General features: G+C 38.0%; 1 protein-coding gene across 1 annotated transcript in view; it reads right to left on the reverse strand.

Annotated features, from left to right (window-relative positions):
• Nucleotides 1–853: 853 nt before the first annotated feature.
• Nucleotides 854–22,432, reverse strand: part of LOC136866076 (high mobility group-T protein) — a 101,559-nt gene continuing 79,980 nt past the window's right edge. The window contains exons 4-5 of the mRNA XM_067142732.2: nucleotides 19,558–19,732; nucleotides 854–2,363 (exon numbers count right to left, since the gene is read on the reverse strand). Coding sequence (XP_066998833.1) covers nucleotides 2,226–2,363; nucleotides 19,558–19,732 — 313 coding nt within the window. The 3' untranslated portion in view covers nucleotides 854–2,225. The remainder of the gene's footprint in view (nucleotides 2,364–19,557; nucleotides 19,733–22,432) is intronic.

The following is a 22,432-nucleotide window of genomic DNA, read 5'->3' on the forward strand; positions in this document are numbered from 1 at the left end:
ATAACTGACCAGGTTAGGTTGAATATTATATTTCTTGGTTGCTAGCTTCACACTTTCTGTGAAAGAGACAGCTTTTAATCTGAAAGCTTGTTGTTTATCATATTTGACTCCATAATAAGGAAAGCTCTTAGTAGAAGGCTATTGCACAAAACACAGGCCACTATCATGAAGCAAGTTATGGAATTTATGAATAAACGTTCAAAATAAGAGTTATTTTTGTACCACAACAAAGTGGACCCTTTTCATTGACAAGTTGTTTCAGGGTAGGGGTGGCAGTGTCTTATGCATGAGCCTTTCTTTTCAAATTTCTCCTGTCCTGAATAACTATGGGCGTGTGTGTATGTTTCAAACATGCAAATAATGCAGCAAGCAGAAGCCATGTTATGTAAGGAATTTTCGTAACAATCTGTGGGTTCCATATTAACTAAAACACACTTGTACGATACACCACACGTTCAGGAATAGCTACAGATTTCCTATTTCAGCTCAAGAGGTTATGTTAATTGAAAAACTGCTGCTATGAAGTGGCATCTTGCTTCATTATTAAGATGCCTCATTGCTCCAAATGTAAAAAATTAAAAATAAACTTCAAACCCTTACTAACTTACAGTAGGTTAACAGAAACATTAAACAGAAGAATTTTTTTTTTAACATTTTGGAGGGTGCAGAACAAGTAATCATCTGCCACCATGTACAGTAACTACATCAAGAAATTTTCACCAACTACGCACGTAAACATTTCACAGTGCAGTTCACGGAATGCACTTTTGTAACGTGGCTATCTTATTACAGTACAGACTATGCAGAAAATGGAGTTTTAGAAAATCTTCACACAACTTAAGGAAGCAAGAAATTATAAAACTTTTTTTAAAAGTTTATTTGTCCCTAAGAGGTACAAAACAAACACTGCCTTTTTCTCTCTATTGAACTTCCTAAAAATAACAGCAAGTCCACCTTGAGTTTTGAAATTTTGCCCGTAGTTTTTTGTCCACAGGTGACACGTTTACTGCATTAAGTAATCAAGTATCGTATCACTGTCATGAGCACATGCTGTGGATATTAATTGATTACTGTTGCACTAATTTCTTCAATGGAATATAAAATTTCCATCGTAGCCATTTTCTTGAAGAATGTTAAGATTACAGACACACAAAAACACTAGAAACGCATGATGAATTCTTTTCTATACTATACGTTTCCACCCTCAAATGAGAATAGGCATAAAATGGCTTTGCTCAGAAAGTACCTTCTTTACTGAATACATTTGGTTTGCTGAAAAGTGGTTGGACCACTTAAAGAGTTTATACACTTTGTAACACTGTCCATTTCCCAGTGCACTGGATTATTGTTCACAGTTGCAGAAGCACAGTTCACACATCTGAGGAAAGGGAAAACTAACTATGGACCGATTTGAACTTAGATATCCTCTCTTAAATAAAAATATTCTCTTCAAATGGGAGTGAAAATTCAACACACTTTCTCATTCAATACACTTTCTACTGGAAGTACACACGGATTAAATGATTTCACATAAATTAATTCATGAGTAACAGTAATATTACTGGCAAAACACCAAAGCACCCAACTCGGAAAAAAAAAAACCACCCAAAGAATTGAGACAAACCTGTGCAAAAGAACCCTAATTACTGCTTCTCAGATCCTTAAAGAGACTTAATCAACTAGTACAGTTGATAAGATCAGACAATTTAAGGATACTTTGGCGATTGCCAGCCACTTCCCACAATAGGGAAAATAAAACCACAACACAGTCGCGGAATTATAAAGATCCATGCTCTCAATCACGGTACACCAGTATAAAAGATGGCATCTTAAATAAGTAACTTACGAATGTCATTTAAAAAATACGAGACTGTTTATGAACACACTGTCAATTATTGGCAAATTTCAGTCACCCATTTTTAAAATTTTTATGTATTATGATTATTTTTAAAAAGAGCTGAAATTGCACATAAAATATTTTTTTTCCAGTTAAAATGCCTGTAACACTAAAACCAAAGGCAAAGAGAAAGGTTAACATAACATGGTAAACTATAACTACTATGTACATTCGGGGAAGGGCGATTTCAGGGAATCTGTATGATGTATGCAGAGATGTGGAAGGAAAGATGAGCGCACGAACACAGGTCTTCTCAGTCTCTTCTCCGCAAATGAAGGTCAATGAACGAATGAGGGATGAAGGGGAAGATTTAATGCCTGATCACAGTTCATTCATCATCATCATCTTCATGTTCTTCATCATCGTCTTCATCTTCATCACCACTATCGTCCTTCTTACCAGCACCAGCAGGTGGAGCTGATGTTGGTCCAGACGTTTTGGACCTTTTCTTGTAAGCAGTCATTTCCTGCAGCAACAAAATTGTATATAAGCATTTCTTCATGTTGCTAGGACAAATGCAACAAAATAAAACAGGGATTTTGAGTTTCAAAAACATCTTTAAAACAAGATTGATCTTTAAATCAAAGTCTTTAAAAAAAAAAAAAAAAAAAATTCAACAAGACTGAACCACATCTATGAAACCAATCCAGACATTTTGGAATGAAGCTGGTAACAACATACACCATTAGTCATTACTAGGAAGCACACCTTCAGTTAAAAATTTGTTCTTGCAGAAAGAATAATATTGTGGTGACATGAGAATTTTGGTCTTTGGCAATTAAGGAAATGCTTACTGCAGTGGAGTGAAACATGAAAACTAATTAGAGCAAGAGTGGCAGAGAACTAACTAACCACACTGTTGCTGAAAGTGGGAAAAATTTAATCAATTTGGTAAGTTCCAGTTATTCTCAGGAACAAATCAGTCAGCCTCGAATGAACACTAGGGGGTTAGTGCTGGATAATGTAAAATCAACAGTGCAAAATCCAGCAACATTGCTAACTGAAAAAAATGTTAGTTGTATTCAGCATTCTTATTAACTTGCAATAATTTTACTGCCAAAGCAACAGAAATTACAAAAGGGAGCATGTCACATCTACCTGCTGTACTATGCCCTTTAGCTCCTTGCTGAGTCGAGGCACAAGTCAAATGAGTCAATGCACACATGTGATAGATGACCAGAAATAATATGGGCTCGTTCAATCCCTGCAATACTTATTTCAAGTTGAATTTGAAAAACATTCCGCAAGCTATTGTCACTGAAGCCAATGCAATTCTGCAGTTATTTGTCACTGTTCATATATGAATCGTTTGTTTCAGAAACAGCACTTCACTTTTTGACACTACACAAGTTATTAATACTGCCATGATTAATGCACGAAGGGCTACCACTTTGTGCAGAAAACACACTTCTACCATATATCTCAGTCTGTTAATCGCGAATGAAAGTTTGTTTCGTGCAGAAAGAACACTTATCCTGGAGAGGTGTTTTTACTTCAAACCAGTCCGCTTGACACAAAGTAGTGTCAGTTCTTTCACATGAGTCGCTAGGAAGAGGTGAAAAGAGATGCAAAAGTCTCGTTTCATGTAAATCAATTTATGGAGTTTCAGAATGAGGCAAATCATGTCTTAGGAAAATACTGTATTGATGGACTGTGCGTTCATATTTTCAAATTGATTATTTCTGCAGCCTGTCTCCCTGTGTTACCAACTAGACTTGCTTATCCACAAGTAGTGTGTTCCATTAAATTAAAAGAAATTAGCAGATATGAAGAAGTTGGAATCTTACATACCAGAAGAACACCATGAGTTTTATAATGAACTGTTTGCATGGACATCAGTGCAATAGAAGTAAGAAGCAACGTTCAAGGATAAGACTTACATGTTACTTGTATTACATTGTGTTTTGTTTTATATTTATTTTGAACTTTGGAAAGGGACATACGAGGACGGTTTGAAAAGTTCTCGGAATCACCGGTAGATGTCAGTGCTAGAGCAACGAGGTTCCCGCGCAGTAATCGCACATCCTTTGTGAATGAACACGTGGCCCGTCAGTGCTCTAGCTGCAGAAGTGTGGTAGTGACAACTCTTTGTTGTTGTTGTTCTCACGTAGTGATTCGTGACAATGGAAAAAACAGTGATTAAGTACTTTGTAAAGAAAGGTATGAAAGCAAAGGAAATTCGTGCCGACGTTCAGAACACACAAGGGGACTCTACTCCTTCATTTTCAACTGTTGCCAAGTGGACCAGTGAGTTTAAATTTGGTCGGGAGAGCTTGGATGATCCGCGTGGTGGACAGCCAAAAAGTGTTACGACCCCAGAATTTATCGCAAAAGTGCATAAAATAGCGCAAGATGGGTGCCGCAGCTCTTGACATTTGACAATAAACGCACCAGATTGGAAATGTCCCAACAAAGTCTGGCCCGTTTTCAGTGCAACCAACAAGATTTTTCGCGCCGGTTTGTGACTACAGATGAAACTTGGGTCCACTACTATACCCCAGAGACAAAACAGCAGTCAAAGCAGTAGAAACATGCTGATTCACCACCACCAAAGAAAGCAAAGGCAGTGCGTTCGGCCAGAAAGGTCATGGCCTCGGTTTTCTGGGATGCAAAAGGCATTCTGCTGATGGATTATCTTCCTAATGGCCAAACAATTACGGGGCAATACTATGCAAACCTCCTAGACCAACTACAGGAAAAGATACGCGAAACAAGGCCTGGTTTGGCAAGGAAAAAGATCTTTCATCAGGACAATGCTCCGCCACACACAAGTGTTTTGCCATGGCAAAACTTCATGAACTGGGGTACGAATAGTTGCCACATCCACCTGATTTGGCACCATCAGACTTTCATCCATTCCCCAAGCTGAAAATTTTCCTCGGTGGACAGAGATTTTCTACAAGGGAAGAACTGACAGCCGATTTGGAGAGGTATTTTGCAGGCCTGGAGGAATCTCATTTTCGAGATGGGATCAAGGCATTGGAACATGGCTGGACCAAATGCATTAGTCTACAGGGAGACTATGTTGAAAAATAAAAGCAGTTCCACTGAGGTAAGATAATTCTAGTACATTCCGAGAACTTTTCAAACCACCTACGTAAAAGGAGTATTCTTCTGTTTATTTTTCTATATAATGTGGTCTAAGCATAATATGTGCAAATAAGTAAGTCTTACAAATAATTTAATAATGGGTTTAAACACTGCATTTCCTCAGTACAAATAAAGTTTCTTTTGAAATTGAAATGACGTTAAAATCAATATTACACTTCCTTATATTCTCATTAATGGTGTTTGTTGCAGAAACAGCACGTCTTCACCATTTTCAACAAAGTCTGTAAAGGAACGTATTGGACTAATTCATACAAACAACATCTGTCAGTCATTTCAACAGTAGAATACATAAGCATAATAAATATCGGAAGGATAAAAATGACATTACACACTACAGTTATTTCCTGTTTTCTGAACAATTTGGTACGTTGGAGAAGTGTCGTTTCTGAAACGAAGATTTATATATCCCTCACTCCCCCCTTCAACACACTGACCTTCAGTCATTCAGTTACTTTCAATATGCCTACACGAAAGTCTCACTTAGGGAGAAGTGGTGTCATTTTGCTCTCAAGTTTGGAGAAAATATTCAGTACGGATGGAGTGATATTCTATAAATTGTGAAAAGGTATGTAAAAGTATTTAATCTAAAATTCCTTTATAGAAAGTTAACCAAAGCTTCAGTTTCTTGAAAAATATATGAAGCATCCTGTTTCAAACAAATCTAGTTTCATGAAGGACTATCTGAGACCTTGTTATAAAGCGATGTTTGATATAAGGCGTGGCGTGCGAGATGGTCAGATATGGGTTTGCAGGCGAGACTACCGATGTGAATGGAAGATATTTAGCATTGTTGGCAAGCTGAAAGAAGCAGCAGCCTGAAAAAGAAAAAAATCATTCCACCACCATTCAGTTCTCTTATGACAATTTGATGAATTTGTTGTGGACAAACAGGGCAAAGAGGGAGCATATTTTTTCTATTTGAAACTGACACTACTATATATGGTGAAAGCAGCCAGGTACTTACTATACCCAAGAAATTATACGTGTTACATGCCTTGCATAGGGTAGTTGAAAAAGTTAGAAATAGCTACCCTGAAGCTGTAAAGGCCAACGAACAGGAATTAAAGGATACGAAGGGAACAGCAGCATCTACGATTTGTAGAAAATTAGCAAATATACTACAAGAGAATAGCAGACCTTTTGTACCTGTGCGGAATAAGTTATACTCTTTGTGGAAACCTTTCATCTGCACATTTCCAGGAGTTTTCTCCCAGCGATTTCACTCTATTAAAGTACGCTCCTGTTACATCGTGCGATGTCGAAAGAAGCTTTTCTAATTTCTCACTATAAGACAATACTCTGCGACAACAGGAGAGGATTCTCGTTCATCGACCATAAAATGCATGCAGTCACAGAGGTGTCAACCTTTGAATTAGGTTATCAGTAATCTCTCTACACCCCCCGCCCCCCCCCCCCCCCAAAAAATTCAATTCAAATTCAAGACATACTTCTCACTTCTCGATCACGATTCTTCCCTTGCTCATGCCGGTCTATCAAGTATATATTACACAATATGCACATTACTTGTTAGTTTTGTGGTAAAACATTCTTTGTAGCTTGTTCTGCATCCAGCAATGCTTTTCAGTGTAGTTTATTATTATTATTTTTTTTTGAAGCATCCTTCCCCCCCTGTGATTACATTTTCGTCTTCTCAACCATAAGCGATTCCAATGTTGCTGTGCTTGATGTAGGCCTGAACTGTGATTTTTTCCCCCATCAAAACTGGTAAATTTTCCTGAGAGTTACTTTGAGGTACACTTCGAGTAAATACAACATAATTTAAGGTTTTACAGTGGAGAAAAGCAGACTAGAGCTCCTTCATTTACAATGAACTTCACAACGCTCATGAGTAAAAGCTTTATGATGCTTGTTTTTTTAACGGGGCTTAATATCTAGATCATCGGCCCGATGGCAAAAAAATGTAATCATTGCGTAAGTATCGTTGCCAACTCACAAGCAATGAAAAGAGGAATGTTGAGGAGTAATCACGAGGCGAAATCCGTAATAATTACGGACAATCCGTAATAGTTAGCACCTCTGCAGTCATAAACCACAATCTTGATAATGGTGACTAGATCAGGTATGACAGCTTCATTCAAGTAACACACATGTGTATAACTAAACTGATTGAATATTGAACACTGAAAGTAACTAGCAATTGTCTTTCACAGAGTCGTTATGAACTATTCAGCAATACAGTTGATTTTCGGGTAAACGATTACGAAGAGTCAAAACTCTATTTAATTGCAGCCTGTGGCAATGTTAACAGTGTTACTGTGTAATGTAGATGCTATTAATTACATCATTTTGAATTTTACAGGCCAATAATGAATTCACACATTTTTAGGTTATAGAAATCTGCCACTTAACTATACATAGGTTATATGATCGAAATAATGTTCATGTACAAATTAAATGAAAACATTTCACATACATATTCATGAACAAGAGAAAATAAACAGTAATGCATGGGACTTAACTGCTTATTTATTTGGGGATGAGCAATGCCATTGTTTTGATTGAATATTTCATCCTTTGTATGAAAGGAAAACATTTAAGTCTGGAAGCTTTCAAATTAGTTACACATTCTATTTACAATAAAATCTAAAAATTCTGAAATGCATCACTATTTCAAATCATTGATAAAACGTATATCCATCAGACCATTATGCCTTTCAGTGTTCAGTCTGCAAGCCTCTGAATTTACTAAACATTGCCATAATCCTCTATTTGTAACTAGTGCTGTGGCCTCATATTAGTTCTATACCACACCTTTAAATCTTTAGAAAGCGAGCCAAACCATCGTCTTTGTCTCCCTATACTTCTCTTACCCCACCACAACAGAGTCCAATAATCTCCTAGGTAACCTATCTTCCTCCATTCGCCCCACGACACCCACCACCGAAGCCGGTTCATGAGCACAGCTTCATCCATCGATTTCATTATCCTCCTGCCACAGTTCCTACCTGTTTGTACCAGCAATCATTGTCTCCACTTTCATGTCTTACTTATAACTTATAAAATATCCTGAGTCCACCCAGCTTTTGCTCCCATAAAGCAAAGTTGGTCTGATTTCCAGGAATTTTCTCATAGCGATTTAAAGATAGTTTCGCCCGGGAGCTGACTTCCTTCTTACAGAATACTGTTGATCACAACTGAGCTCACTGCATTAGCTTTACTGCACCTTGATTCAATCTCACTATATTACCAATCTGGGAGAACACATCCTAAATACTTGAAATTATCTACCTGTTCCAGTTTTGTATCACCAATCTGATATTCAGTTCTGTTGAATTTTGTACCTACTAACATCAATTTAGTCTTAGAAAGGCTAATTTCCATACTATACTCATTGCACCTACTTTCAAGTTTCCACAGCATTAGACTGCAGGCTTTTGGCTCAGTCTGCCATTAAAACTGAATTTATTGTCAGCACAGGCCAGACTTTTACTATATTTCCACTTAACCATATCCCTCCCTGCCACTTTATACCTTTCAGCAGATCTATGTAAACTCTGAGCAACAAAGGTGAAAGATTACAGCCTTGTCTAACTATTGTTCATGTCTAACTCATTCTACCATCAATTCTCACTGCAGCCCAATTGTCAACATAAATGACTGAATTTAATAATCTACGCTTAACCCATTGAGGCCTGCATATTTGCTGGATTGAAACTGCATTGGCAGCTGGGATTATTTTGGAGGAAATATAGTGTCACTTCATATCATGAAAAATTTCTTACTTATAAGACCATTAAAGACTTAAATATACATGAAAAAAGGCTTTCATAGCACAAACTGCAGAACAAGGAATGCTGTAAAATATTTTATTTTAGTAAACATCACTGGACCATACTCAGTCTGCCTGCTGAGCTGTAACAGTCTTCTCTTTGCACTTCCTCTTAGATTTCCACATCTATTTGTTCTTCAGGAGTGTTGCTCACACTAGTACTAATATTACTATTAATTTCACAGAAAAAATTACACTCTTAATATCTATACTGGCAGCCATCTTGTTTACAAGCGAATCTCAAAGCTAGAGATAGCCCACTTCAAACTAATATTACCAAGCACACTATCGATATATTTAGCCAAGAGCATATAACATTGCAAAGAAAGAGTCCCTACACAAATCACAAATGCAACTCACTCTGCTATCTCGAGGAAAGTTGAATTACGTAGTAAAATGAGACAACGGAACAGTTACGAGGTCCGGTGTTTGGTCCACCAAGACCAAGCACGGAACGGTTCCGTGGCTCAGGCCCAATGAGTTAATCCCATAATCCCCCAGTATGGTGAACAAACATCTCCCCCCCCCCTCAGTACCCCGTCATAAGTTATCTCAAGATCTACGAAACAAACAACCGTCTATTCTTCTCGTAGCATTTTTAAATTGCCTGGCACATACTGAAAATTGATCCTGACAGCCCCTGCAGGGTCTGAAACTAAACTGGTTTTCATCCAAATTCCCCAACCACTGACAGCACCCCCAACTCTTCCAAGATGTGCCAGTGAATACCTTGCCTGGTACACTAAACGATACACCTCGATAGTTGTTTCAATCCTTCCTGTTCCTTGCTTATAGGTGTGCAATTACTGCTTTTGTCCAATCTGAAGGTACTTTATAAACACTCCATGCTAATCTTATACTGTGAAGCCATATCATCCTTGTCATCCCACTATACTTCACCATTTCAGGTCTAATGTAATCTATTCCTGCTGCTTTAAGACAATGGAGTTTATTTACCATCCTTTCCACTTCCTGAAGTGTAATTTCACCATTTTCCTTTTCCCCATGAGCTCCGTTGTTCGTGACACCTACATTAAAATTTCCTTTTACGTTGAGGTTTTCAAAATATTCCTTCCACCTGTCCAGTGTTTCCCTGGAATCTGCGAGTTCACCTAAATCACCCAAAACATTGTTCATATCCCTTTTCCCTCCCGAAGATTCCTTATAACTGTCCAGAAAGGTATCCCTGCTGCCTGACCTAGCCTTTCCAGGTTATTACCAAAATATTCTCAACTTCTTTTTGGATTCAACAACTATTTGTTTTGCTCTGTTTCTTATAAATGTACAATTCCATCTGCACCAGCCCTTGGTTGCAGCCACTTCTGATGGCCCCTCCTTATACGTTTATACTCGGCTCACTTTATCGTTCCACCAAGATGTTCGCCTTTTCCCCATCTTTATACACAGTTGTTTCTAGGCAGTCTAGCTTTTTACACTGCAGCACCCCTGTATTCCACACATTCTATTTCTATATCCTGCACCTACTTACTGTCCAATGTTTGAAACTTTGCACTACGCATATCCATGTACTTCTAATTTCCTCGTCCAGGATATTTTCTACTCTTATTCGTTTGCAGACAAATTTCACTTTCTCTACCCTAGGCCTAGAGATACTTAGTTCACTACAGATCAAGACAGTGATCTGCATCAAAAAATACCCAAAAAACCCATACATTCCTGACAGATTTCCTGAATTTGAAGTCAGTTAAGATAGTCTTATGGATCTGGTATCCCTGCCCTCCCATGTGCAGCAGTGAATAGCCTTATGCTTGAATGTATTGGTAACTGATAAACCCATTCTAGCACAGAAATCCAGCAATCTCTTCCCATTCCTATTAGTTTCCAGATCTTGTCCACATTTACCAATCACCCTTTTGTATCCTTCAGTTCTATTTCCAACTTTCAAATTGAAATCGCCCATTAGCACTATCCTATTCTTGCTGTTAACTGACTACAATGTCACACAATGCTTCAAAAACTTGTCAACATTTTCATCTGCACAATTTTCGTCCCAATTCATCCATCTTCAAAATATACCCACATAATTTGCCCGTTCACATGCCTAACAGAAACTGATTCGTGCAATAGTATTCCTGATGAACAGTCCTACCCTATACTCTGCCCTTCCCTTTTTAAAACCCGTCAAGTACGCTTTATAATCCCTCCTTCTCGTAATCTCCCCTTACCCGAATATCACTTACTCCTAGCACATCCAAATGCATCCTCTCTTGCTGACTCGGCCAGTTCTACTTTTTTCTCCCATAAGCCGCATGAATATTGATCGCTCCCATTGAATTCCATTTTATTTGCCGAGTTGTTTCCAAGGGCTCCCTCGCCTGTCAAATGGGAGCAGGGCTCCATTACTCCCATAGCTCCGAGGCTTGCTTAAAATGTTCCGAGTTCAGTAAAGTTGAGAAGCAGGATGCTACCCTACTTACACAAAGTCCAAGTGAGGAACTCTCCTCTAACGGATTAGAGACCACCGGTGGATTGTTTATCCTAGCCGCCTGAGCACAAGGAGGGCCACGACTTGGAATATGTCCGAGATGCGCACTCCCATTCCGTAGCACCTGGCATCCAGACTCTCAGGACCACTTACCAGGCCACTCAGCCATTGCCCATGGTTCACAAACTAGGACGTGACTACAGTAACCCATACCATGAACCATTTTGATAAAATGTATCAAAATATAATCTTGTAACCAATTCCAAACTGGAACTCATATCTTTGATTTTGGTAACATTCTACATTCCAAAGAAATACTCGTTCTCCCAAGTACAATATAATGTTCATGCTAAGAAAATGCCATGGTTTATCTTCAAATTACCATAAATGTCGTAATACACACAAAACCGATCACGCAATACAGTAGATGTATTACTAAACCTGTTATCACTCCAACAAAATAATAATCCTGCTATAATTTAGCAAGAAACTCAAACATTGTTGTCATTCTTTCAAACAATGAATGCATATAAAACATTTTAACCTGAACAAAATAAACTTTTGCTATTTGTTTTACGTCGCACTGACATAGATAGGTCTTACGGTGATGATGGGACAGGAAAGGGCTAGGACTGGGAAGGAAGCGGCCATGGCCTTAAGGTTCAGCCCCAGCACTTGCCTGGTGTGAAAATAGGAAACCACGGAAAACCATCTTCAGGGCTGCCGACAGTGGGGTTCGAACCCACAATCTCCCGAATACTGGACGCACTCAAGCGACTGTAGCCATCGAGCTCCGTAAAATAAACTTTTGTATAGATTGATATCCTACTTGAGTCATTGGGCCCGAGCCACGGAACCATTCAGTGCTTCGTCTTTGTGGACCAAATGCCGGACCACGGAACTGTTCCATTGTCTCAATTTACTGCATAATTCAGCTTTTCCTCAAGAGATGGCAAAGGGAGCTGCATTTGTGTAGGGACTCTTTCTTTGCAATGCTATCTGTTCTTTGCTACTATATATCGATAGTGTGCTTGTTAATATTAGTTTGAAGCGGGCTATGTCTATACTTAGAGATTCCTTTGAAAACAAGATGGCTGCCAGTACACAATTGAAATTTACCGATATATAACCCCTTTTAGAAGGTAATGATTGGGAATATCATTTACAGTGAAATTAGTAGTAATATTAGTAATAGTATGAGCAATGCTCCTGAAGAACAACTAGATGTGGAAATTGAAGAGGAAGTGCAAGGAGAAGACTTACAGCTCAGCAGGCGGACTGAGTATGGACCTGTGATCAATAAAATAAAATGCATTTAATGTAATCCTTGTTCTGCAGTTTGTGGTATGAAAGCCATATATTTTCATGTATAAATACTTTATGGTCTTGCAGGTAAGAAATTTATCATGGTATGAAGCAACACTATTTCCTCCTAAATAATCCCAGCCCCAATGTAGTTTCAATTCAACAAATATGCAGGGCACAATGGGTTAAATGGCCTTATAACATATTTGAAGACTGACAAATGGTTCTACATAATTTATCTGTTATACCAAGAAAGACTACAATATCTCCAACCGTAATATCAAAACCAAAATGGTGGACATCGTAAGGTGATCAGCTGCCAAACCATTTAGCACATCAGATTTGTGGTTAGGAAATATCTCTTTCCAGCAGAAACTGGCGAGTTGAATTTTGCCAAGTGCTGCGAGCAAGATTTTATCTACTTTCGATGGCCTTAGAAATAACTTGTGGCTCCACTTAACGTAGTAATGATATTTTTCTTCATTTCATTAAAGTACATGATGGTAGATTTGATGACATCCATCAAGGAATGCCTGTTTCAAGTGTTGAGTGCCTTGGATGTGAAGATGTTTTCTAAGATAATATGGTGTGTGCCAGCAGAGACCTTCAGTATAACTGTACAATTAGGAGAGTCAATTTACAGTTACGAACATCTTTCCACCTCCAATGGGACTTGCATCCTAGGAATGTTTTAGAGAATTCCTTATTCCTGATAGTGATATGGATATAGTAAGATGTTGGAAAATATTTGCTTTGGAATGATATTGCATTATTAGTTCCAGCTTAGTGTACGGTTTTCACCAGAGATTCTGATATGGGCTGCTACATTTTCTTACATGTATCCAGTCAGGCGATGATTCAGATGATACCGAGAGTGATAATAATGCCGGTAATGTTTCAAACAATGATGATAGTGGTGATGTTATCCGACTTACTCGTGTGACAGTGATGCATGAAATTTCCGATAAAGATGGAAATGATAGTGACTGGAATAATGATGGAATTGACGGAGACAGTAATGACGATGACGACCAGATTCCCGGTTTCCATAAAATTCAGTCCGATCACGACGTGCAATTTTAGCCCCCTCCTGCATTCCTTGAGACGCCCGGCCCTAAACGTTCACCTCCTCCTGATGCTAGACCAAGTCAGTATTTTAAACCATTTTTAATAGAACTATTATTCTTAAAACACTGATATTCTACAAACTAGTAAACAATGTATCAGTGTGTACAGGAATACCAAGTTTATGTGAGTACGATCAAAATACTAGGATGTACTGAGATCCAAATTTGAATTTTAAAGTTTTTCAAAAATTACGAGCAAATTTTTTTTTTGCTCGGAAGTATGACTTATTTTTGTGATGTTAATATAATGAGTGAAGAAAGGGATCACTTAGCTATAAGAAAATGTAAACTACAATGATATATCTTGAAAAGTGAGGATAGGATATGCTTTTATCTTCGGTACTGCATAATAGGCATTTCCTCTCTGGCATTCTTAGCAACCATGGCAGTAAGGGAGCAGGCATTAAGAGGGTTAAAGGGTAGATGAGACATTCCTGGAACAAAACCTGATACACTCGCAGACACTCAAATATTTACGTACACCTAGAAATGGTTTGACCTCAATAAAGAAATGCCGGTAATATCTTAGTTGAAAGAGTAGGTTTTAGCTAAGGTGCTGTGCTCCAAGGCTTTAACTACACTTGCCAGTGTGCATTTCAGAAATAAGAAAAAGCTTTTAGGTATGGGTGGGACTTCTGAATACCAGATTACTAAATTAACAATTTGATATAAAACTGAGAAGTCCCATTTGAAGAAACGGTTAACAAGATAGCTACTGCACAGTTAAGTCTAAGACACCATAGTACTGTACACCTACTCGAGGGAGTTCAGCTCATCCATTGTTGTGTCAGGTTTCACCCTTTTTAAAAACAATGCATGCCTGTGTGGTTCAGACAAGTTTCACTCCAAACCTCTCTACTGCCGCCTTTAAATATTTCAGTGAGAGGCAGCGAGCTCCTCCCCGATAGTGATTCCAGTGCCTGACAGCCTGTGCTTATGGAAGACTTTCTCTCTTGCTATAACTAAGAAATTTCACAATGATAGGCCGCTTTACTCCTGGCCCTGAACTGCCCACACGATGCGACCTAACAATGAATGTCCTGCACAGTGATGGCAAGGTGAAGTTTTCTTTCAACAACCTGACTGAAAGTTCGTCAGTAATGTCATATGGCGATCCGGGAATTCTGAACACTTTTACACTTCGTGTGCGCTGATGTTGCTGAGCATCGGTAATCATCCTGATTTCCCAGCAGCAGATTCAACTATAGCTGAGAGAATGGACTGTAGAGTTTTCCTTACCTGTTGAAAGATACCGTCAGCTAGGGTCGCCTTGATATCTTCTGGCTGAAAGCCCCGCCTGTCCCGGTTCTTTGCCTGGCCACATTCCTATTGTCTTTTTCAGTGATTAAAATTTTATACGAAACCTATTACGTATCAATACTGACCTATGGTTGCGAAACATGGACCATGAGAAATAAAGATGTTAGTAGAATCCCGACAGCAGAAATGATTTGTCTGCAGCTTGATCGGTGAACACAGAGTCCGCAATGAAGAAATCTGCAAGCAGGCTCAAGTTGTAAGACTGCAGGACAGAATAACAGCGCAGCGACCGAGATGGTATGGACATATGCGACGCATGGGAGATAACATTACCGAAACAAAGGTATAATCCAAAACTTTAAGACAAAAGACCAAGAGGGCACCAAGACTCAGGTACAAGGACATGGTGAAGATTTACATTCAACAGTGGAGACATACTTTGGAAAGCATCTAAGGAGGAGAGAAGTTCAGAGACCGCAACTAGTGGAGAAGCCTCGAGAATTGCAATATACAGACGATGCTGCTGCACCTGCTCTCACCCGAGGAGCTGTAACAATCTGTCAATTGTTTCAAGAGTGCTTGTGATCATTTTGGTCTCTCCATTAATGTTCAGAAAACTGAAGTACTCTCACAGCATTTCCATCTGCAACTTCATGACCATGTCACCAATCTTGCAATTTGAGAAAACTTATGCTACAAGCATTGCAGCTACCATTGGACATCATCTCTGATAGGGCACATCCGTTGCACGAGCGATACCATGAACTCTGCTTCGGCACAAGACTTCATGGAGTCCCTTTGAGGAGTTGAAAGGATCACATGAAGCATACTATGAAGAGAGCTGGAATTATCAAACCTTGGATACGCTTGCTGAGAAACATGTACTTACGCACCACAGTTTCTATATCAGTTACTGTGTTTAAAGACTAACGACTTGGATACGAAGAGGTTAAACGACAAGCAAAGAAACTGTCAAGCCCAGCCTCCCACCCCTAAAGTATCGATGTAATATTGCAGGCTACACTCACTGAAACTAATAGTTGAAGCCTTACATCATAAACATCTTCAGCTTTGGCAAAACTGTTTTCTGATTTCCTTCCTTAGATTTCAAATTACACACTTTACATGATTAATCAGGTTGTTTTTGCTGCCATGTGCTATGTTAATATCACAAGAACATACAGTACAAAAGGCAAATGTCACCTTTTCTCGATTTCAGCATACATGGGAAACTCAAAGAATAGGATTCCCTAGACACCTGATGTTTTTTCTGTAGATTTACTGATTAACAAGGATAAGACAAACTAAGCAACAAACACAATCCAAGTTACTCCGCAACTGTACATAACCCTCAGCTTCACAATACATGGCAATAAATATGAAGCAAATTAAGCAACAAACTTAATTCACATTTTTTTAATACAGGACAGTAAGGTTATTATCGAACGAATCAAAGCAAAGAACAAGCGAACTGTTATCCATGAGTCAGTTTCAACACAAATTGATATCGATCGACTGGGATAAGACACATCGTATTCCTAGTCGAAGACTTAACGATCGGATGAAAAATCAGAGCTATGTATCAAACATTCGCTGGTCACACAGCATGCATCGGCAAATTGCAGAAGCTTGTTCTGGTGTGAATTTTGAAAGGATCTTGATACATAAAATTGTAAAATATTATAGTTCATCCGTAAAACAGTCTTTCCAGTAAAATGAAAATGTTAAAGGTCCACCTGTTCAATACAATGTTCATTGATGTGAGAACAGGATGCGGCAGGAATATCTTGACGAATTTCAAACTTAAAAATAACTCCGCAACGCAACAAGCCATTTAAAGATTTATTGCACAGTTGGAAAGAGTAGCGTTTGCCATTTGCGTCACATACACACTAGGTTTTGAAAATAATGTCCTGTTCGATGCACCTCTGAAGCCTCTCCCTGAAGTTCCGCACGACTTGCTTGAGCATGTCTCGTATTGCCTCGATTTCTTCACGGATGACAGCTTTCAGGTCATGTAGTATTCGCAACTTATGTTTGACGACTCGATCCTTCAAATATTCCCAGAGAAAGAAATCTCACAAGGCGAGATCAGGGGAACGGGCTGGCCATGGAACGTCACCCTGTAAGGAGTCAGGATTTTAAAATAAGTTTCGATCACGAAACTTCGGTATTCACCACTCCACGCCATGCTAGCGACTGGCTGGCTGACTAGCCCGGACGAGACTATGCACGTGTTTTCCAAGGCCAAGGCTCTGCACACCACGACAACATCTGTTTGAAAGGTGTGGCCAATACGACCTCAGTTCGCTCCAATCACCTGTGTGTGACAAATGGCAAACCCTGCTCTGTAAAACTGCGCAACAAAATTGTGAATGGCTTGTTGTATTGCCGAGTTACTTACGTCTGAAATTAGTTAGGTATTTCTGCCGCACCCTGTATATTTCACATAACGGTTAAAGAAGATTGGTACTGGTTTCGACGATCATTGCGCATCATCAGCCAACGAATCCATTGAGCAAAATACAACTTATCAAATAGCAATATACAACACATGACAGCAAATACAAGGACTAATGTTAAAAGTTAAATTGTAACAAGTTAAAACAATGAAAGGAAATCAGACAAGGTAACAATTGTTAAGGTGTGATACACAAGAAAATAGTCCAGCTTGAGGTTTGTAGAACATAAGGTGTATCTATATACAACACTTCAATGCACCTACTAAGGCAAATTTTAAATGCAACGTTAAAATGAGGGTATGGTGCGTATGACTATCTAAAACACATGACAGCACCTATAAAGTCACTGTTAGATTATAACCAGTTGAAATGATGAGGTGCATCTGACCGTAAAATATGTAATTTTTGAGAAGGTATCTCACTTGTTGAGTCTTGATGAACAAGAGAATAGTCCAGCTTGAGATGCATAGATCATAAGGTCACATGTATTATCAGTGGGAAGAAGATAAGAACATATAACAGGAATTCTGATATTCTGCACAATGCCCCATCAGTTAACATATCCAATACTTTCTTAAAGTCCGGAATCTACAGATTCAAATCCAATGACTGCAATTCCTCATACGCTGGGCAAACAGGATGCAGTTTCAAGACTAGATATTCAGAGCACGTCAATGCTATAAGATATAGGTTTTCAGCAATAGGCCAACACATCTGACACCAACCACAAGTTTACCGAAATTGAACGCGATTTAGAGATCCTTCAAATGGATAATGAAGGGCCTCTTCATTAGCCCTGCTCCTCTCCTTTCAACAACTGTGCCATCATGCTGCTCAAGGCAAGTTCGGCCTCTTTCCCTTATCTTTCTTTTGGCTATGTACATTTATACCACGCCTAATTTGGCTTTCAATCTTTTCGTCACGTCTCCACATTGAACTGGGAATCATGACGTAGATTCAAATGATCTTCACACGATCACATTGTTGGCTTCGAAACCACCTGAATTAAGCCTGTTAATTACTGCAACTTAAGAGAACAAGGTTTATTCTTCCCACTGATAACATATGTTGCCTTATGATTTATGCACCTTAGGCTCAACTGGGATACCCTCTCAAAAATGTTATATTTTACGATCAGACGCACCTCATCATTTCAACTGGTTATAATCTGACACTTTATAGGTGCTATCATGTGTTTTAGATGGTCAAACGCACCATACCCTCATCATTTCAACATTACATTTAAAATTTGCCTTAGTAGGTGCATTCAAGTGTTTTATATAAATACACCTTATGTTCTACAAACCTCAAGCTGGACTATTTTCTCGTGTATCATACCTTAACAATTGTTACCTTCTCTGATTTGCTTTCATTGTTTTAACTTGTTACAATTTAACTTTTAACATTAGTCCTTGTATTTGCTGTCATATGTTTTATATTTTAACTAGTCATAGTTTGTCATATAGGTGCTGTCCTGTGTTGTATATTGGTATTTGATAAGTTGTATTTTGCTCAATTGATTCGTTGGCTGATGACGCGCAATGAGCGTCGAAACCAGTACCAATCTTCTTTAAACGTCATGTGATATATACTCACATCAATAAACATTCATTGTATTGAAAAGGTTGACCTTCAATATTTTCATTTTACTGTAATCCCAGTTCAATACGGAACAAAATGAAGTTTCTAACTTTCAAAGAGTCTTTCCATAATTTTACAGACATACCATAAAAGTTGATTTTGATAGAGGCAAATTTATTCATGTTTTTATTAAAATTATTTACAGGGGGGAAATTGTCACCATTATTTCATCCTGCTAAACAACTAGTTAGTACAGAACATACAGAAAGCAAGACAGATGGTTCAGACATGTAAAAAGAATGGGAAAGGAACAGGTAGCAAGAAGGGAATTGGAAAGAGAAGTTAAGGGAAAGAGACCAGTTGGAAGAATGAGAAGATAGATGGTTCAGATTCGGAAGGATATTAGAGAAGCTGGACTGGATGTGACAGAAGTAATGAAGCAGGAAAAGTGGAAGGACAGGAAGGAGTGGAGGCCGCTTGTTAACCACACCCGGGCGACCTGGAGGGGGACATTGATGATAAGCACTTCAGAAAAGTTATCAAGTTAAACTTCGAACAAATGAGCGGCATACACTTACCCGATCATATCGGGCTTTGTCTTTCTCAGCCATAGCCTCATATTTTGCTTTCAACTCCGGATCACAATCTGACCACCTTCGTCCCAACTCCTTTGCAATCTCCCCAACGCCAAATTCAGGATTCATGGCTTTCACTTTAGAACGTTCATCATTACAGAACCAGAAAAACGCAGATCTGAAACAAAACAGCATCTTACAAATAACAATGGAAAATGTGAAATGCATATCAGTGATCCTAAATTCAATCGTTACAACATCAAGGATAATTTGAATCAATAAACAAACTGCAGTAGTGTACAAGTTTAGTAAAGCAACTTGCACCCATTAGTTTCCATTACAACCACAGGCCTAAAATGTAATTCTCAAATATTTATGTTATTCGAGGTGCTTTACAAGATATTAGGATCACTCCATAAACTGTTTTAATTTTACAAAGGAAAATTTTAGTGTCTCGTATTCGATACATCATTAGATGAGTAATAAGTCGAACAGGTGTAGACTCAAGCCATCTTCATTGCAAAAAAAAGACAGGGGTTAAAGTTATTTACATAACAGAAGCTAAAAATGTGTTAAAAAATAGGTTGAAGGAACAAATGAAAAATAAAAGATACACGACGTAAATAAACAACTCAATATATACACATTTTCATAATTAGATGGAGTAGTAATAAACTCGTTTGAGATATCTTCAGTGAAAAAGTTAACATTTTTATATAATTGAAGTTAAAAAGTATGTTGAGACCTATGGAAAAAAAAAAGACAAATTGCTGTGTTAAAAATTCAGAATGGACAGTGATTTCGTTCTGTTTAAAAATTGTATCACACTTCAAAAATTTCAGACTAAGAGGTCGACAACCTCGCTATACACACTGTTTGTATCTGTCTTATCTGATTAGTTTTTTCTTCATAGGTTTCAACATGCTTTTTAATTACAATTATGTAAAAAAGTTAACTTTTTTCCACTGAAGATATCTCGATCTCCATATCTAATGATGGAAATGTGTATATATCGAGTTGTTTTTATTTCCGTCATGTATCTTATTTTCCATTTGTTTCTTCGTTTTTAACACACTTTTAGCTTCTATTATGTAAATAACTTTCCCCTTTATTCAGTGATAATGGCTCAAACAAGTTAAAACATGTTTGATTTATTACTCCATCCACATTTTTATGTGTGTACTGAATAGGATGACAAAAAATTTCCTTTATAGAATAGGATGACAAAAAATTTCCTTTATAAAGTGAAAAATTAGTGGTGCTATCAAGAAATAATGCAGTTATAAAGAATTAAATTTCCAATTATATATTCTACATTTTAACTGTACCGGCTATGATAAGATATTCATGAATTTGTATTTTTAATGCTAAGTCCATATCAACACAGTAAAGAGAACATGGGTAAACAGAAGTTAACGCTCTCGTGCGTACAAGCCTCATATGAGGTCCCTAAATCATGTTTTGTTTAGTCTGCCGTTTATTTAACATTGTCATGAATTTGTGGATAATTAAGACTCTTCTTCACTTCAGACCTCATGTGAGGTGTGATATTACTTACAACTATATTTATGAGATAGCAGGACTTTCTTGCAGCTGCGAAGATGTAGGCAGTTGTGGCGCTGTTATTTGTGTGTATCATAAGCAGAGTACATTCTTGAAATGGATATATCCTTTACAAATATATGCAATTTGTAAGTAAAAATGTTTTGTACAATAGAAAAGAACACTCTTTCCAATGGTATTAGTATTTTTACTGTACATGAAATTTATTACCATTATTTCGTGTAATAATATAGGGGTCTCATATGAGGTCTAAATGTATGAGAGGTTATGGTTCACAGTCGTAACCTCAAATGAAACTACACCATTTTGTAGTGTTTTGATGGAAGTTTTGATGCATACCAAGACAGACTGCTGGTGGTTCATGGCACATTTGTCATATATTATTTCTATGCTTTTAGAAAAAAAATGGATGAAGAACCAGGGCCGTTTGTAGTAAATGTGCATTCTTCACAACAATTTCATAATATATACTCCGCGTCCTGAGAAGAGGTAAATAAGATACATAATATTCCATATCACAAAATGTTAGCATACTGTACATGAACTGCTCTTAGGCTATATTAGGATTATATCTTACACTTCTGAAGTCCAGATATGCTGGAAGAAAACTGAACACCGTAATTTATGATGTATCATAAGATGTCTGTTTCGTTATTGAACTATTTCAACAATATTGTTTCCTATTTCAGGAAGTTGATAAATCCATCTACATTGACTGATGATCAAATATATCAATCATCTGATATCCCTAGTGGATCCGAGGATGGAATTTCCGAGTCAGAAAATGAACTGGTCACCAAAAGTGGAACCACAGGCACCCAGTTATGACATGATCCTGGCCCTGTTCGGATTCCAGAACAACATGTTCCAGCAGAGGATGAAGATGGAAACGATCGGAGAGTTATACAATATAGAAGACCTGTCTTGTACGCCGAGAAAGAAAATGAACTTTTACATAACACCCCACTCTTTGAGCACAAATCAAGTATCAGCGGTGAAATGCCAATAGATTATTTCCTGAAAATATTTCCTGGGACCTTGATGGCCAGTTAAATCTTTATGCTGTCCAGAACAGTAAAGAACATTTTTCACTGACAATTGCTGAACTGAAAGTGTACTTTGGCATCAACTTTATCACTACTTACTTATGGTATTCATGACTGAGGCAGTATTGGAGCTCCTAGCATGTTACTACATTGTCAATAATAGCTGACAATATGACATACAATCACTTATGAGATAAGGAAGTATCTCCACTTCATTGACAATTGGAATTTAAAAGTTCTGGTTTTTTGTTTCAAAAATTGCCATGTGT

This window comes from Anabrus simplex, chromosome 3 (genome assembly GCF_040414725.1).
Source record: "Anabrus simplex isolate iqAnaSimp1 chromosome 3, ASM4041472v1, whole genome shotgun sequence".
Classification (NCBI taxonomy): domain Eukaryota; kingdom Metazoa; phylum Arthropoda; class Insecta; order Orthoptera; family Tettigoniidae; genus Anabrus; species Anabrus simplex.